The sequence below is a fragment of the Pocillopora verrucosa genome, chromosome 3 (genome assembly GCF_036669915.1).
Source record: "Pocillopora verrucosa isolate sample1 chromosome 3, ASM3666991v2, whole genome shotgun sequence".
NCBI lineage: Eukaryota > Metazoa > Cnidaria > Anthozoa > Scleractinia > Pocilloporidae > Pocillopora > Pocillopora verrucosa.
Window position 1 is genome coordinate 22,549,610 of NC_089314.1, and position 18,950 is coordinate 22,568,559.

At 37.8% G+C, this 18,950-nt stretch overlaps 2 protein-coding genes across 4 annotated transcripts; both read left to right on the top strand.

Moving 5' to 3' along the window:
* Positions 1 to 1,380: 1,380 nt before the first annotated feature.
* On the top strand, positions 1,381 to 10,684 carry LOC131798018 (interferon regulatory factor 2). Its single transcript, XM_059115685.2, has 6 exons — positions 1,381 to 2,153; positions 6,891 to 7,042; positions 7,648 to 7,693; positions 8,666 to 8,718; positions 9,271 to 9,423; positions 9,968 to 10,684. Exons 1-6 carry the CDS (start codon positions 1,736 to 1,738, stop codon positions 9,977 to 9,979), a joined length of 834 nt encoding a protein of 277 aa, XP_058971668.2. The 5' UTR covers positions 1,381 to 1,735; the 3' UTR covers positions 9,980 to 10,684.
* Positions 10,685 to 11,795: 1,111 nt separating this feature from the next.
* On the top strand, positions 11,796 to 18,867 carry LOC131798021 (galactose-3-O-sulfotransferase 2-like). 3 transcript variants are annotated; one of them, XM_059115688.2, is made up of 3 exons: positions 11,808 to 11,943; positions 14,643 to 14,773; positions 17,103 to 18,867. In XM_059115688.2, the coding sequence occupies exons 2-3, from the start codon at positions 14,649 to 14,651 to the stop codon at positions 18,250 to 18,252; spliced, it is 1,275 nt and encodes a 424-aa protein (XP_058971671.1). In that variant the 5' UTR covers positions 11,808 to 11,943; positions 14,643 to 14,648; the 3' UTR covers positions 18,253 to 18,867. The 3 variants fall into 3 exon arrangements, with proteins under 3 accessions (XP_058971670.1, XP_058971671.1, XP_058971672.1); XM_059115689.2 differs by lacking the exon at positions 11,808 to 11,943 and adding an exon at positions 12,266 to 12,345; XM_059115687.2 differs by lacking the exon at positions 14,643 to 14,773 and having other exon boundaries at positions 11,796 to 11,943.
* The last annotated feature ends 83 nt before the right edge of the window (positions 18,868 to 18,950 follow it).

The window sequence follows — 18,950 nt, forward strand, 5'->3', positions numbered from 1 at the left end:
TTATTTTTTCGTGACTGTCGGCCCACGCAGGTGTTTATCAGTGGAAACCAGCTTTGAAGGTCTTCAACAAATCCTTTCGTTTGACGAGGAAGTTGAACGATAGTACATCTAGATTTACATAGGGAGGGGTGGGGTATTACCCGGGAGTATTAACACCCCCTCTCTACCCCCACCCCCACAACGGCAAGCCTTAATATGTTACTTCCGTATCCAAACATTACTTTATGGCGTCCAAAAATGCTTAGAATTGAGAGTAATTTTCTCCACACAAACTGTCATCTGGGAGTAATGAGAGACGCCATCAAGTCATTAAAGTACCTTGTTATGTAACTCGCAGGTCAGGAGATATTGGGGTTTAAAATATTTATTGCTGATGGGGATGAAAGATTAACAAATCCCATAAATATTTTCTCCTCTAATACCCACTTAACCCTTACTGTGAAGTCTAACTTTCTGACCAACATACATGTACGTGTTATTGAGCTCGGAGAAATGTGCCCTATCACAGACCGACGTATCCTCCACAATTGAATGTGTATCTTTCTATGTATCCCCTCATTGATGTTGTGCTCCTATGACCAATATGCTAATAAAACAATAAATAGATCATGTAAGGGAAGTAATTTGTTAAATACCTCGTGCAAGTTGGGAGGTTGAACAATCTATTTTACAGGTGGACAGTATTTTATCCCTCCTTTTGCGCTCGTGATAGGAGATAAGCGTTAGTTTGTTATCATAATCCCAGCGATGTGGCACGGCTTAATGAAAAGAAATCTCTGAGTTATTTCAACACAGACCAGCTGGCAAAGAAATTAGCTTGAGCCCTGCAAAAATTGTGTATGTTAAAACTAAATCAATTAAAAAACAGATGTAGACAATTTGTTCGAGTGACGTGTCTTTTGTGGTGCATTATCAATGAAGATCGTGATTTTGGCGAGTAATTTTAGACCGCTGCCCACCAAATTGAAGTTTAGAACCCAATATTAACGAAAGCGGATATGATTATCTTAAATAAGATGACCTAAGTCCTTTATAAGCTGCGCTTCTTTGGCTTAATTTTGTTGCTAACTTTGCTTGATGCCGCAGGTATATGATACGAGAAAATAAAATTATCAGACTGACAAAACGCGTGCGTAAGCTGTGTAATTATAAATAAATGGAGATAAAGTGTAACCTCTAACAGTTCCAATCGAGGCCACTTCTATGCGAACGTGGGTTTGAAATTTTAATTAACAGAATGATACAAGCTAGAAGAGTCAGCTTCCGCTGCTGCTGTCTGTAACAGGTGGTGGTTAACTCTCCCTTACGACATCGCGATGCAATGCGTGATAAAAATTTTAAGCGGTGCTAATTTTTGTAAAGAACACTTCACGAAACTAGATTTATCTAGCACGGAAGTTCATTTTGTTATTCTTAAGGCTGGATTTAATCAGACAGCAGGTTTCATTAATTACGTCGATGCTTGGCAACCAATCAGCGCACAGAGTCTGGCAAAACCTGGGTCTTCCAATACAGGGGCGTTAACACTTTAAAGGGCAACTCAGCAAAAAAACTTTGCTCGTTCCAGGCATCAGATCTTGCAGTTCACGTCTTGTAGTAGAGACAGCTTTCGACGCTAATCAGCCGAATACGCATTAAAATTTTCAATCAAGAAAGTGAAAGCCGTTTAGAAAAGTCAAGGACTGAGTTGTTATTCGGAAATAACCCGTCTCACGAAACTGCAAGAAACCCCAAAATGTTATCTAAGAAGATGCGACTTTCGTCAGTCGGAGTAGATCGATCCTTAGTACGAGGGGTTTCAACCAGAGTACCGAAGGAACGCAAGCGGTTTACACCGTGGCTAGAAGAACAGATCGAAGAAGGAGACATTGACGGCTTGGAATGGATCGAGAAAGATAAAGGTATTTTCAAAGTCCCTTGGGTTCGCGTCGATAAACCGGAGTTCGTCCTTGAAACTCATGCAGAGCTTTTCAAACGCTGGGCTGAGCACACCGGAAAATACCGTAAAGGAGATCAGCCTGATCCGTCCACATGGAAGACCAGATTTCGCTGTGCCCTGCGAAAAATGCAAGAAATTGTCGAGATCAGAGAACTGGGAAGTTTGGAAGGAAGCAAGCCGTACAGAGCCTTTAAGTTTGAGCCGAAACTGAAAGGTGAAGTACGACACAATTGTCATATTTTTTCAATCCACCTCGCACGCTTCTTATAGTTTTGCTTTTATCATCAGGTGATGTTCTCGTTACTTCGTGTTTTTGCATACAATATGTGCCTGTTGTCTCCAGAGTTACCATGTGTTCATACAAAAGCGTCGAGCTTTAAATCATTAAATGTCACTGCTTTGTTAAATGAACTTTAGATAGGAACGTTTCAAAACAATCTTGTTTAGTTTATGTTGCGTATTCAGTTCATACCGTCATGAAATCAATCAATCGTTTGCCTTTTTTAACGGTCCACCTGTTGGGGCTTAGCGTTCGAAATTTAGCTACTAATCATCACAGGGCCCACGAGGATTTTGCCAAAAAGTCTGCCCAACGCGCGAGCATTTCCAGACAAAAAATAACTCTTCCAGAGCAACTGCTCTTGAGCGATAAATGTTTGCCATGCGATAAGTTGGGGTCTTTTATCAGGGGCGGATAAGCAATAAGCTTTTGATAAAAGAAAAAGTTCAATTGAACGAACACCTTGGAAGCAGTTTAACTACAGAATCTTTTTATGGCCATTTTCTTTTCCCATGACACCTTTTAAGTTTGGGAGCCCTCTAAATAAAGTCTCCTTGAGACATCTAGCTCTATACAATGGAATTTTGTAACTTTTCTTTCACTTGCTTTACAAAGAAAACAAAACATTGTCAAAGGTACAAAGCTCTCGACCGATTACAATAGCTTTTGAAGACTCCGTTTACTATTCTCCGTCTTCTTCTGTAATTTTCCCTCTGAATTCCGTTCAATTTGCGAATTCTGAGGTCAGCCTTTAACACTCTCAGTTCAAGTCTATAACTAAACGCGAAATTGCTATCTCGTGTTTGTCGGCGTGGTCTTGCAGTTTTAAGCGAAAAATACGTGTGAGATGTCATGATAAGTGCTTTCTAACAAAGCTTAATGAGCAGCAAAAGAGACCGAAACTATTCTTTTTAATCGCAGACTCGCTTTTTGATGAAAGTTAGACGAGAAAAGAAACGCCTAGGCACGGGTATGCGAATTTACACCGGAAACCATAAACACTGAACGCGGAAATTCACTTTTCATCTGTTTCTTCCAAATCGAACAAAACGTGTGGGTAGCTGTTTTAAAACCCAGCACCAGCCGTCTAGGATGGGTAATGTAATGAGAAGATCATGTTTTGAATTTAAAAATAAAAGAGTTTCAGATTTTCGAGTTGAATTTGTTTCGCTTTGGACGCGTGCTCTAATGACTCGCAAACACAGTATGTAACGTTAGAATTTGGGGGCTATTCCCTTACCGTCATTATAAAGTTTTCAGTGTGTATGATTAAAACATTAAGCTTGTAATCCAATTTGCACCTTTTGCTATTCGTATCAATATTTCAACGCTTCCATCCATTTAGCGATAAATGGCCCCGATATCGCTTATCACAGAGCGCTGGTCCCACCTAAAAAGACGCGTTATTTTCAGCTAATACTTTTGGAAGATGCCTCAAGTTATTGTTCGTTAGTAACGAACACTTTTGTCTTTCCACAAGGAAGATTTGATAAACTTCCAGCTCATCGGAATATTCTAGAATTTGCACAGGAAGTCGAACTTAAAAAAAATATGTGGCAATAAAAATTTATTTAGATCATTACTCGTTGCCATGGGTTTGAATATTCATTTTCTTATTGATAAGGTAACACGTGTTAAAAGCGCACGCCAGACGCCATTGTTTTAAAGGGGGGTTTATCAACACCGCAAGCATCCCTCTTTTGTTTCGCACAATAAGAATGTTGCTCACTTGCCTAGCTGTAATGAAACTATCCCAAATTGTTTCTGCCATGTATGACATCTCTGGAAAAAGACAATCAAAATTTTCCTAATTCGTTCGCGTCATGACAGCTTCTCTATGGAGTTTTTCTAGAACATAGCATATTTCAACCTAATGAAAGCAAACTGGCTTACTCGAAAACAATACGGAAACTTTAACTCTTCGTTTAACTTAATCTTGAAATCGGAATGCTTGGCGAATTTTTTGCATTCCTCAAAATCATCCGGAGACAAAGCTAAGAGCAGGTACCCTACAGAAAGCGGACAGTCAAACAGCATTCTATCTTGGCCTCAATTATTTTTGGACTTGATTTCAAGTTCCTTCCAGTTGGCGGTGCGCCAAAGCAAACAGGAAGACAAATCTAGCAAGGCACCGGCCGAATAAGTTTCTCGTTTGCTTTAGAAATGTCTTTGTGTTGGTGACAATACTATTTGAGTGTTAAATCACGCTTCGCCGCAATTTGCTTTGCAACCTGTTGATTTTCAAAAACACTTGAATGGCAACGTGTCTCTCTGTACTCTTGTTTGCTTTGAAATGAAAAGGAAAAAGAAAGAAAACACAACCATTAAAGAAAAAACATTATTTTTATTAAAAGATCGTGATCACGTACAGACCCTGGAAAAACTCCAACCTCAAGACGGCAAATTTGAAAGTTTTATTACATAGATCTACTGATTAGAAAATAATTATGATCAAATCATAATTCATGTAGCTTTTCTCTATTTTTTTAGAGATAAAAAATTTAAATGCGGAAAAGGAAATTATTTATTGTTTCAAGTTTTTTGAAGAACTTTCCAACGCGGAAATTGAAAGGTTCATGCACCAAGATAAATCTGAATTAATCGTGCTCCCCATTAACAATAGTCAAATAACAATTCATGCTGAACTAACTGCATGGCCGTCTTTTATGTTAGCTATGCCGGTGGCGCATTTGTTAAAGATAATTTTGGGACAGTAAGTCTGATTACCAAGCGAGAGTGACCGCAATGAGCTAGGATTTTTGTACGAATCTGGCAAATGCGTCGTAGACATATTCATGCTCAATATCATACACGTGGAATCAAGAAAGATATCTAATGAATGAAATGATAATGAAAATTGCCCAGTTAACATGATAGAATCGTCAGTGTAACTCTGTAGCGCTTGTGGCTATCCTGAAGTATAGGTTCGAAATCCCTCTCCAGGACTGAAATTTCTTTGTTTGTCTCCACTCGCGACAATTAACTTTTTTTTTTATTATATTTTAATGAAAATAAACGCTATTGTTTTCATTCTTCTTTTTTTATGTAATTTTTAATAGACATTGGAAAACGGAATAGGAGCGAGATCTTCTCTATGAGTGCAATGCAAGACTAAAGACATTTTAAATATTTTACTTCTTCTGGTCGAGAAAATAAGTGTTATTTGAGTGCATGGTTTTCCAAAAGAATGCATTGACGCAGGTTGGATTGAATAGCTCTGACCCAGCCAATATCAGTCGAATATTTATCCTTGTTTACGTGAAAATTACTAGCTCCGGCGTAATTTCATTCATCTTGATATTTGAAAAGTTTAAAGGGCCTCGTGGTAAAAGATACGTAGAAATCCGTTTAATCTGTTTCTTTTTATTTTGGTAGAGGCTGTCGTATTTTTCGCATAGTACTTTACTTATGCGAGAAGTTACGATTAAAGCAGGAAATTTATCTCAAGGGCAGATTTAAAACATAAATTTTGATTTCTCCTGTTGAATACAAATTTTGTAAGAGATCGTGGTTAAAAGGACCATCATGAACAGGGTAATAAAATTTGAATATAAATCGAAGGTTCTCGTTACAACCGAATTTGATCGCAACTATCGGCCGGTGCCGCGCTGCTGAGAAAAATGTTTCTATTCCATTCAGATGCGACTGTCCCTTTTGTTAGTTTTTAAATTAAAATTTTCATGGTCAATTTTTATAAATTTACAATTGAAGTGGTAAAACAGACCAACCACTTCCTTATCTTCACAGAGATGACTTTCGATCCTTTTTTTTAATTCATGAATTCTCGCATCTCTTTAGTATCAGTGATGACTAATTGCCACGAGGTCTTGGATACAGACGATTTTTTCAGCTAAGTTTTTAAAATATGTTAGCCAAATTAGGTTTTTTTGTTTCGAATACTCAGTCGAAAGTACACGCAACATAAAAATATGCGTGTTGTATTTTAAGTATCAGCTTTCTTGTATTCACAACAAGCGAAGAAAACTGTCATTCAAGGGCGGAGCATAGGACATATTCGAAAGATCACGAATGAAGAGTAGAGTTTCCCTATGGCACCTTCCGCAACCCTCGTTAGCTTTGTGAAGATCGAATGATAAAACTCACGCACAGGAAAAAGTTGCTTTTCATCACTAAAAACGCAACATCGATCATAAAGAACATTTGACTTCCTTGTAGTATGTGGTGCCATTCGTGGCCACAATTCTCAGAGTCTTTCATTACTTTTTTTTCCAAGTGGCAGCCAGTGGAAGAAGGGGTAGTGAACACATCCACAATTTGTTAAATTTAAAATGTTTTATCGATGGCGGTATGAGGTCTTTTGAGGGGCCTTTTTGACGGCTTTTCGATAACTGGCTTTTTTCGAAAAGCTTGCCAATAACTCGAGAACTGATCTCGAACAATCTTGTGGAAGCTTTAACAGTATTTCGCCTCATCTTCCTGATTTAAATGATGTAGTTTAATTAACATAGATTAGCGGCCTCACGCAACGGCTAGATCAGGGCTTTAAATGCGCAAAAATCTTATTCGCATGAAAAAACAGTTTTGCCTAAATTTAACTCGAATGAAGAAAGCACAGTTTTCTACTCAAACCTAAGCAACAGCTTTCGTTGTGTTTTAAAAACTGTGCAAAACTAAACTTCAAACGAATGATTGATTGTTTTCAAATTTCAGACCGTAGCAATGCCTGCAAGCGTTCGCCTGGGAAAAGAAACAGCAGACCCCCGTCTCTGGATTCAGTGGAGTCTGATAATCTCTCTCCGATGGAACCGATAAGGGGACCTCCAGATCCCTTGGGAGTCGGAAGAATGCTGAATCCTCTACAGGTATAGAATGCAGAATGTTTTCAGTGATTATATCAAAGCGGCATTCCTGCGACTACATAAAAACGGAACCAGGCTACTTATATAGCGCATTGGGTTAATGTGTTTTAATTTTTTAATTTTGTTAATACTACTGTTTTAATTGATCTAAATTTCGGTGTGATTTTGTGCCAGACAAGACTATCTTGAATCTTGAAAAATACGACTAACATAGATTTTTTTGTATATTTTTGCTAGTTATTTTTAAAAATCTACAGAATTAACTTTGTGCTTTAATTTCCTTTCCCTTACTATTTTTTTTATTGAAAGCAAATTCGGAAATGTGTTTCTCCTCATTAACAGAAGAAGTAGATCGATGTCTGTCGTTCACTCTTGAATAGATGTCTCCGTTCGGTTGAATGAGAAATTTCAGTTCTCTCGAAGACATTAGACCTCTCTGTGCAATTTTTCAACATTCCTCTTTTTTATGATTTGTTCGAAAGTGTGGTCATGCGGCGATTAAGTATTGAAGTATTCACCACATAACTACAAATTTGTATTGGCACAATTACTTCTGTCAATGGCTACGCAGTGTTTTCAAAATGTGGGCTCTACAATTGTATTTGTAGGTTTGCGACGAGTATTACAGGAGTCCAGAAGGAAACATTATAGGTGGTAAGTACGGTCTGATCAAATACAGTCAGATACTCGTAAGAACTAATCCTCCCAACTATATAACTGTGTATTTCATTTTACTTGCTAGAGTTGAGATTCAGATGCATCATGAAGACAAAGTCTCTCGGTCAATGCCGTTCTCAAGTTATTTTCTTATCTTCTTGAAATTGTATTAAAATCATAAAAGGGATTTTTGAAACCAATCATTTATTACTAGAACTAAAATGATTAACATGTGATACACTCTGGAGCTAACTTATTTGTGTATGAAAACTACACTTGCGCGGGAAGACATCACAATACAAGAAATTCGATTGAATTCTTTCAATAAAAATGAAGCTTTATAAATAGATAAAATCGTATTTTCGCAGTGCATTTGCTATTTTCAACTTTTCTTGCCATAAGCTATTTGATTTAGATAAAGGAATGGACCGGAAATTTATTACAAAATAAGAGATGAACAAATTCGACGCACAACAATGTTCACTTTGTTTTGTAACCTTCATTTTCTCCGATTTTAATCTACTCGTGCTCTAGTCATTCTTATAAACAAGACCTGTTGTTCCAAAACTAAATTTTATCTCTAAAAGAAAGTGAAATACTTAAACCCACATTGTGTTGGTTTTGTTTACTTTGAAACTAATCAAATGGCTAAAATTACACTCATTGTGCTGAATGTAGATTGCTGAGTAACAGGTAGTCTTTCGATTTCTTTGTTTGAGACAGAACTATATTAAATTGCACAGTTCCATATACAGCCCAAGGATTCCGTTCTGAGGAGTTTGAAAACAGGATTCGATTAATTTATATAGAAGAGACCTATCTGCTGTATTGATGTGTTTTAATCACAATTTGGTCTCGTCCTTTTTGGTAACTGTGCGCCGAAAAGTATCCCCTGTCAGATTGGTTTGCTTTTGAAGGACTGCCTAGTTTCATTATGCAGAAAACTTATCCAAAATTTTTTATTACTAGACTTCGTCGGACAAGTCGTGATGCCAGAGTACAATGGACCAGCGTATAATGGGGTAAAATTTTATTACATTAAACTCACTCATTAACAACAAGATCAACATTGTCCTTTATTTACATTTGAGGGATAATTTTGCAAATTTTTTTCTTGCTTTTTGTCGATATACTTTAAGAAGTATTATAGCCTCAAAACTACAATATCGGTCCTATCAAGAAGGATTTTATTTCGGACCAATACTCCTAAATAAACCATAGGGAATGAGTTGGTTGCAAGGCACCTCCTTAAATTCGATTGGATTACAACAGAGTCATTTAAACTTAAAATAAATACCTTAAAAATCTATGGGTTGAGCGAAGTATGTTCTTGAACATGAAAAATTCGTTTATTCCTCTACTCTGTGCAAGACAATGAATGGTGTAAATTGTGGCATATCAACCTCAATTCTGGCATATTAAATCAGAATTTCAGAATTTCACAGGGAATGGGTGACCACAGGGAAGGAGCTTATAACTTTGTTACATTAGGCCAAGTTATTTCTTGTGAACTCAGGCTTTATTTTTTTTTATTAGAACCCTCTAACATCTGGGTATTTTATATCTGTTCGCAGCACTTTCCAATAGTTGATTGGCGTGATTTTGTAGAGCCAATTATGTCAGAAGACTGGGACCGATATTTTCCGGATGGTATTAGAAATCAGTTCGGTCTGTCCGGCGGATCAAATTATGGAATGAGGGATCAAGAAGCTAGCTATTACTATCAGGTATCCACTTACGCAGATATAGGCATATTAGCCTATTCCAGGCTTTAAGTCAGTACGACGGAGCGAGATCGTAGCGGTGTCACATCGGCAGAGCGAAAACAAAGGAGGTTTGGGTCGGGTCGCATTACGTGACTCGATCTAAACTTCCCTCGTTTTTCACCCATCCGCTATTGCCACGCCGTTTGCGATAGCGCTGTGTTTTACTGACTGAATTCCTGGAGCAGGTTATGGGCATTTAAGCGCTATAGAATATTATCATGCTTCCGAAAATTGACAAAGAAAAAAAATGGGAGGGGGACGTATTTTCATTTGCTTTTTCGTGAGAGATCTGGTATCTTGGTTTTATGTTGTTACTAGGTCGGTCTTTGGGAATGAGATTTTAGAGGTCTTGCGGAGATTGGGCACCAAGTTTTTCTCATATCGATGAAATACATTTAATTTGCACTCAAACATTTTGGCCAAGAAGAAATGCAAGGCAAAGAAAAGCCCGAGATATACATAGAAACATCTGTTCTGTTCGTAATTTATTGACTATTTTTTCCAGGTCTGCCAGTGATCATTCAGAAGCCTCAGCCAAAAAAGAAATCAACTTTAATCTCCCGTTATCTGATTCGTAATTCTCAGGCCAAACAGCCTTACGTTTCATTTAAAATTAGTTAGGAGAATCGCGTGATATATAAAGTAAGCACCCTCGATAGGTTTGTCTTTTACCTGATAAGGTAATAGACAATTTAACTTTGTGAATTCTGAGTTAAGGGATTAATGAACCTTTACTTATGTAGCCAATAATAGTTTTAGCCATAAGGATACAGTAAATTCAAAACCTCTCTCGGGTGAAGATCTTAAGGGAACAGACAATTTAGCCTGAGGTTACACTACAGAGGAATCAAGCCTGAAACGAGGAAAAAGGGGACAGACTGAAGTCCGCTCGCAAATTAATTTTCAACCTCCTGTTTGGCAGAAACACCCTGAGCTGATCATAAGCTAAGAAGATATATGGTGAAAAGCATCGAGTTCTGCAATTATAGGACAAGAGATTATAATTTCTCGAATTGTATGATTATGTTATCGGTGCAGAACAAATTAAACCCACAGGAGAATTGGATTTGATAAGGAGCTGCACTTAAAAAAAGTTGCCCTTTGGCTAGGATGTTTGGGATAGGATTTGAACTAGTGCTCCGTTAAAGTTATAGTGAAATTTCAATTTTCCAAAGTTTCTTCAAAGTTTGAAGTTAATAAAGTATGTCTATTTACCAGTCTACTGCCCGCGTTTGCAGTTGTTAGGATATAGAATTTCGGGATCAATATCAGTATCTGGGCAACCCTTGTTATCAATTGACTGTTATATAGTAAGCTCAGTTATGCACGCATTCTGATTGGTTCTCACTTATGATCTATTGGAGGACAGACCTATAGATGACGTCATCATTAAAACTTTTTTTAATTCTTTATGATATAAAACAAATAGATTCCAAGTTGCCGTGCGTCTGTTCAGTAAGACGCACGGCAACTTGAAATCTATTTGTTAATTCTTGAGTCAGGGGAGGGGTAGATGGGCAGTTGCCCAGATACTGATATTGATCCGAATTTCGAATCCTTAGGTCGAGGTTGAATTTTTAAGGTGGCAATTTAGGCTAGAATCCCTTTTCCTTATTTTTTCATTTTTTCATTGCCTATTCATCGTTTTCCATTCTAATCATTTATTTCCACTCTCTCAGTTTTTAGTTCTCATTTCTTAGCGCTCGTTACACACTTCCCATTCCACATTAAACTTTTTTTATAAATGATGTTTAGTAACTTCCGTTTCCAGCGCCATGCAAACGGGTCCTCTTTTACTTAATCACTCATTGTGTGAGTTACCGTCTGCTGTTTTTCTTTTCCTCCATAGTTTTAACTCCGGCTTGCCGGCAATCGAAGTTAATTACCAGAAATGGAATTCTGAAGTGTAATTTCTGATCAATAATTTTGAAGCTATCCTTTCTCATTTCCTCCTCCTATTCATCGTTTCATTCAGTTCTCAATTAAAGCCAAGCACATCCACTTGTGTAGTTTATTCTTCAGTCTATGTATACTCATATCCGCTTTAAGTGCTATATAACCAGGTCGCTACCTTGTCTGTTGTTGTCACGCAAACTAATTAAATTCAGAGCTCTGAATGGATTTTAGGTTATTTACAACGAAGCAAACGCCTTGATTCTACTTTTTCCGAATTCCCAGCTGGAGTTTTTATCCACCCCATGCTATACGGCTCAGCAAATGTAGTTATTAGATATAAAAACAAAACAACATTGTTTGCACCGACAGTTACAGAAATCGATATGGTTTGACAGCCGCTCAATTCACGTGATTCACCGTTCCGTGCTATTCATTTGTAAGCACCATGTGCGGAATGTTTCGATCACGTAAATGCACTATTCTCCTTGTTTTTGTCCTATTTTTCGCCCTGATTGGAATTGGCCTACGATTTTATGAGAGAAGAGTGTTTAATGTGATATCACCGCCTCAAGACACGGCAAAAAGGTAAAGAACACTAGGCAGTTTGCGAATATTATCACATACGGTTGTTGGTGACCATTCGTCTGGTCTGTAGAGGCCTTGAGGACTTAACTGAATAGATTAAGAAGTTGAAATTTGCGATAAAATCATTTCAATCAAGTTCGCTTCTGAATACAACTATTCTCTAAATTTTGAAATATTGAGGAGGCATGGTTGTACATCGTCACACTGAAAGTGAAATATCCCAGATGAGCACTGATTGTTTTGGAAGAAAAATTTGCATTTTTTGCCTTTAAGGCTTTGAAATTGTCGTCTCTCTGCCAATTAGTCATGTTTCTATAAATACGTTGGGTGTTAAGTTGTTTCTATCTCGAAAACACCTCACAAATTCGTCTTCACAGCCACAGATAACCCAGACCGAGATCTGTGAGTGCCTCAATCTGATTATTTCTTTGAACTTAGTTGATATATGTTTTAATTTTTGACATTGTCAGGCTTAACAAATATAATTTGGCTGATGCTTGAGGATATTGCATATGATGAAATTTAACAGAGAGAGCTGTTAGAAATACTGTCAAAATTAGACAAGAAATTGATTTTTTAGCACTCAACAACACGGATTATTTTACTTGAGAGTTTTAATAATTTTCAGAAGTGTTCGTTTTCTTTTAATTTGCCGCTTGTTTGTAGGAGGGCTTTCTTATTCATTCAGAGCCGATCTATTTATATCAACCGAATATACCGCAAAACAAGTAGATTTTCATCAGATATTCTACGGATTTCTACTGACTCACTGTCAATAATACGTCTGTGTCAGGGATTCCACGCTTATATTCGCATATTTAGAACTCGGATTGCGATACTGGTTGTTTTTATTTTTTCACAATTGTACATAAACGATTTCATTTAACAACATTGGTTTGGTATAGCAGCTGTCTCTGTCACGCTATATATTGTGACAATCTGGCGTGACATACAAAATTCACCTCGGCTTCTCACAAGGGTGACATTTCGAAAAAATTTAACAAGCGACTGATATTCAGCAATTAATCTTGCCTGACGGAAGGTTAAGTTACTAAGGGATGGTTATGACAACAACTAAAAAGCTGTTACATTTGCTTTGCCCCATTGGTAAATTGCTGATAATAATGCACCGTCTTTACTCTTACTATTGGTTCAAATTGGAGGCTCTCACAGAAATAAGTTAACGCAAAAAAAAGGATTTGATACTTCCTGTTTAAATTCCCCACCCCAGCTAGGTAAGGTTCAAATTCCCAAACCCCGGGCACGGACGATCGATCCAATACCTGTAAAAAGGGAAAGGAGAATTTGAGAGCTTCGAATCGATAAAGAGAATAAATCCACCATAAAAATGGAGCTTTTAATGTGGGGGGGAACTTTGTCTCAAGTCATTTGTAGACTCTACAGATCTGGTTTCTCGAAAGTAGTGACACAAAACCCTCGTGTGTTGCTTGGATGTCTGTGAAGAATAAAAGGAGCTGCCTGAGCTAATTTCTCAAGAGAAAATTTGGCTATTTTCCAATACTCCGATGTGCTGCGCAATAAATCAAAATAGAAAGAATTATCTTAGGTGGAGGGCCCATGAAGGGGATTCAGTCGTTGCAATTAGTATTTGGAAGATGTTACTATAGAGATAATGTCGACACATGAACTTGTAAAAGATTATGCGTCGATCAGTTCGAAGCTTCTACATCCCACCCCCGGGTATTTGAACTTTTAATGGTTGGTTCGTTCAAATTCACGCTCCCTCAGACAAAAATTGCGTTCAGATGCACCGCCCAAGCACAATTTTGTAATAAACGATTCTTTGAGTGATAAACGAATTTTGTAGAATTTAGCAAAGTCACTTTATAGTTTTCGGTGCCGCTGTTTGGTTTTTCACTTGTAAGCATCATTCTACCATATGAAAATTTCTTCTAAGCCATTTGCTAACGGAAGCGGACTTTAAACTCCTCTAAATTTAAAATTAAAACTTACGTCATCCTCTGTCTCAAATTCCCCACCCCACCGAGGCAAGGTTCAAATTTCCCACCTCTGGGGCACCGATGACAGTCAAATGCCCGTGGGTTACCTTGGGTGGATGTTGAAGCTTCCAATTGTTCGGCATATGGGGATTTAAAAGCCTCATGTATACGGAAGAAAAAGTCTCTTAATTAGATTTTTTCCTCTGTATTCATTACTTGCCAGGACTGGGCTATGGCAAAGAGTACGGATTGTTAGGTAGAAAAATAGAAATGTGCTGTTTGTGGTAAAAGTTTGAACTAAATAGTCAATATTGCAAACTTTAAATGACAACTCTGGGAGCCAGTTAAAGCAGACCACCTGGGATCTATACTTAGACATTTTCCAAAATGACAAGCATTGTTGGGAATATTGATGTGTCTAAATTCTTTAGTTCTGCCCGTCGATTAGAAGGTTTTTCTTTCTTTCAATTCTTTCGTTATGGTCTTTGGTATTCCAGATTACTCTTGCGCGAATGATTCTTCATTCCAAGGCGAAAAAGACTAAGATACTCTTTTGACCTAGTGATGTTAAATGAAAACACTTAGCAACACTTTATCAAATATAATAAAGCGTTGTCATGTTGACCTAAAAACGCTTCCATTAAAAAGCATAGTGCGTCATTTTTACGGCACATATGATCTGATAACTGACAAATTAATATGCTAATTGCTAATTTGTCTTTCCTCTACTTTCTTCAGTGTGCGATGGCGTCTAGAGTTTTAGTTCCGATTCGTCGGAGACCGTTTGCGTGCTTTCTTTGTATATCCCTGGTTCTTGGTTGGGCTTTGTATTTTAGCGGATGTGAAAGAGTACTTTCTTACGGATTTGAGTAAGTGAACGTTATATATTTTTTTTTGGACAATAGTCTAAGTGCGAAATATATGTTAGGCAAGTATTACCGACACCGATGGTTGTTGTGGTTGAGTTCTCGCATTTCTGAATACAGATTTTGTGTCACAAATAAAGCCCGCAAGTTTTGATCGAGACTGAGAAAGTCTTGAAAATGACGCAGGCAACTCTGACCTACTCGTTATGAAATTTATTTTACCAAACTTACATGATTGAAATTCGTTGATTCGCAGAATAAATGTATTCACAAGGTAAGCGGAAAACCAATATATATGTCCTGCGGAAATATTGATCGGAAACGTGATATTTGCCTTCTCGTGTTTGTTTAAGCAATAGTAATTTGATATTTAACCGGCCACCTTGCTCAGTTCTCGGTATATTAAATAAAAAAATCATAGCTCTTCTTACTGATTATGTTTTAAACAGTTCATTTGATCGCTATTATCACGACAGAAGTCAATCCTTTTTTGAGTTTTATGTAAGGATTGATATGAAATCCCGTCAAATGTGTAGTAAGGAATTCAAGATACTTGGATGCAAGTTTAACTCAACAACGATATGGTTGCAAAAATTATCTTGACTATCAAACCCAAACCAGGTTTATTTCAGAAGTTCTTTGGATAAATGGATGAGACAGCCGCTCAAATCTGCTGCGAAAAACTTGAGCTATGTGATATAAAACACAATTGCTTATTCACGACATATCGACCAACGGACGTGGTTCTCATTTAAATATAAACGCAAAACAATGTAGCCACTCAAGTTCTAGTGGTATTGGAGTTTAAATATTAAAAAAAATTTTCTTCCAATGCTGACATTTATTTATCGTTTCATCGAAGGTTACTTGAAAAATATATGTGAACAGAGAAATAATATATTTCTATTGCAAATACAAAGAATCACCTTTGTTTGAATTTCTTAATGTTTCTAGTACTTGCTGTGATATTTGTGGTAAGTTGATATTATGTTTGAAAGTCGCAGCAAGAAGATCTGAATAGACTGGCAATTTTCTTTCAAACACAGACATGACTTTTGTCACAAAAAGCAATATTCTCAACCCAGAAAAACAAAAAAAAAACAAAAAATTGAACTACAGATGTTTCAAAGCGCTGCAGGGCGAATACTAGAGTCAGATTGGTTTTTGTTCAATTATGAATTTAAATTCACGATTTTTTTCTTTGTCCTTTTTAAATACGGTTTTCTTAATGTTGATTACCTTGTCGCAAGAGCCTTCGTTATCTTTGTCCAGTGGAACGGACATCGACACCTTGAAATCTAAATCGGGAACCAGTCTTTTTAGGGTCCGCTTTGACGGTGCGCATCCCAAAAGAGTTTGTAAAGAATGTCGCCTGAGCTTACGCACAAAGAGCATAGAAGCCATTTCCCTAAGATCACGAACCTTTGGGTGGAAGTGTTACCTAACCATAAACATAAAAAGAGCCTGGAGTGAAAGTTTGGTAAGGAAAAGAGATGCAAGAGTAATCTTTTCCTTGCTGTCGTCGTTTTCGGTCTCTCTCAACGGAGCGCTAAGAAAACTAGGTGGTGTAGAAAATTGGAAACGTGGTCAGTTATTGTGCGTGCACTCGTGCTACCATCTATTAAGAGCCGAAGGGTCTCAGTGTTTAGATAAGTGTGAACGAGGCCTAAGAGCAAAGAGATGTCAGCCATACGTGTTAAACGTGCCCTTGGCTGTTTTTGTCGAGATTTGCTGAATATCGTTAACTACATGTACAGGAGCGCGAACACCTTGAAATACCCGACGACTGAAAAGAGCTTAGGTTGAGAGCGCGCTGTTCAAGGCACAAAACTCATTACTGTAGACTCCATATGCATTGGAGAGACGGTGGCCTGACAATTAGCACACTGGGTTCCGAGTGGAGTGGTTCGGGGTCAGGATCAGGTTGGGTCATTGTGTTGTGTGGATAGTCAGGACGCTTTATTTCCATATGGTTTCTCTCTTCCCACGGGTAAACGGTTACCGGCGAACCGTCATGGTATCTTCGCGAAATGCTAGGTAGTGGCCTAGCAATAGTCGTATCTGCAGGGTGTCGTCTGGATTTTTTTTAAGGAGAAGGGGGGGGGGGGAGGTTCTCACACTGAGCCAAACAGAGGGTACTCACCAGATTGTTGTGTCGACCTCCACGCTTTGCTTTTATTAATGTGAAGAAAAAGATTTACAAAGGGGAGTTCACGGGCACCCCAGGACCTCCATTAACTACGCTTTTGATCTGTACTATGAGCGAATAATATGGTAGACATCTTGAATGTTGCATCTGAATAGTAACATATATGATTTTTTACTTTGATAGGAAAACAAGAACTGAAAGCTTAAAGCCAGTGAGTGTTTGTGACTGTGACAATGACTGCAAAGTTGACGATTTTGTAAATGATTTGCTATCTGATGACACGCCGCCTCCACCGTGCAAGCCTGTGAATAATATTTTATTCCTGAAGACGCACAAAACTGGGTCCAGTACTGTGACCAACATTTTAAATCGCTATGGCGATACGAGAGACTTAATGTTTGCATTGCCAATTTCACGATCACTTTATAGTTTTTTCTGGCCCCGACCATTTCAACTTAGGTTCACACAAGCATTTGGTAGAGCACCAAACATCCTCTGCAATCATGCAAGGTACAACAAAGTTCCCATGAACTGGCTCTTCCCAAAGACAACAACACGCTACATTACGCTTTTGAGGGAACCAACAGACCATTTTGAGTCTGTCTTTAACTTTTTTCATCTTGATAAACGTCTCTTTAGATCGAAAAACAAGGTCCTCCCATTGCAAGCGTTTCTTCAAAATGCCTCGTTTTATCTTAAACAAGTGAAAAACATCACAGGATTGCTAACACTGACGAAGAATCCGACTTTATTTGAGCTGGGTCTCGATACAAAATATCACGAAGATTTGGACATAGTGCGTAACTACATTCGCTTTCTCCAACACGAGTTCGATATAGTAATGCTGATGGAACATTTCGACGAGTCACTAATACTTCTAAAACGACGTTTTTGTTGGAAAATTGAGGACATTCTCTATTTTAAACTCAATGAAAGATTGCAAAAACACAAACAGAAAATACCAAGTCTAGTAAAGGACCAAATTAGACATTGGAATTCAGGCGATGTGCTCTTGTACGATGCTTTTAATAGAACACTCTGGAAGATGATCAAGGAGGAAGGTCCGGCCTTCTTTGAAGATCTTTCACTATTTCGAAGGGAGTTGAAAAATATTAAAACAAAATGCCTGCGAGAGGGAAATTTTCTAACCAAGCCGTATTCTGGGAGATTTGTACAGGGTTATGCGGTACGATCAGATGTCTCTGAAGAACTAAATGATACATGCCACAAAATGATTACGAATGAAATTCCATACCTAGACCATCATCGTGATAAACTTGTAAAACTGTATCAAACCATTGATAGATCGGTTTACAGGCCTTTCAGCATGTGATAACATCTTTATTCGTGTTATTCCAGTTAATAGAGAAGTACGCCTCCTAACCATACAACTTTTATCTTTGTTATACAGAAGTATACATGAATTATTTAAGGGTAAATTCTTATGTATTCTTTCTAATTTACACGATTTTCGGAGTATACATCTTCTTCATGGATAAACCGGAAATTGTGAAAGTTTCTGACGGAAGTGCTTGGCTACAGTTCAGGACACCTATTTTTTCGCCGAGGCAATAGTTGCGTTCTATCGTAATGTGGCGTTTCTTATTCTGTTTAAATGTTTTCATTCGTTACCACTGCTGAAGCAGCAAGCACTGAGGAATATTTCTGATAAAGTTCTGAGAGCGAATGTTTTTTATAGATTAGAGATGATTTTCAAGGTAAATTTCAACTCTCTCTTTGTTCTGTACTTGAATCATATGCAGCGCAATATGAAAAGTGACTCGTAGAGCTGCAAGAAAAAAAAAAAAAAAAAAAGCCAGCAAATCAATTAACGTTTTCGTTGGTTCTGCATACTCACAACAGCAGACTTAGGAAATTCAAGTATCGATCAAACGTCCATTCGATTCACTTGAATAAAATTTTTAACGATCTCAAAGAAAAACAAAAAGGGTGAGTGACCTGGACGGCCGAAGCTGGCGCAGATTACGCCAACTAATCAAGACCACCTAAACAGTGGCCTTAATTTTCAGA

What these genes read in the sequence shown, in the direction of transcription:
- LOC131798018 (XM_059115685.2), top strand. Translation starts at nt 1,736, where the DNA reads ATGTTATCTAAGAAGATGCGACTTTCGTCAGTCGGAGTAGATCGATCC. An exon ending in GAATGCTGAATCCTCTACAG is followed by an intron (nt 7,043 to 7,647) that starts GTATAGAATGCA and finishes TTGTATTTGTAG; the next exon opens with GTTTGCGACGAGTATTACAG. An exon ending in AGAAGGAAACATTATAGGTG is followed by an intron (nt 7,694 to 8,665) that starts GTAAGTACGGTC and finishes TTTTATTACTAG; the next exon opens with ACTTCGTCGGACAAGTCGTG.
- LOC131798021 (XM_059115687.2), top strand. Translation starts at nt 11,804, where the DNA reads ATGTGCGGAATGTTTCGATCACGTAAATGCACTATTCTCCTTGTTTTT. An exon ending in CCTCAAGACACGGCAAAAAG is followed by an intron (nt 11,944 to 17,102) that starts GTAAAGAACACT and finishes TTACTTTGATAG; the next exon opens with GAAAACAAGAACTGAAAGCT.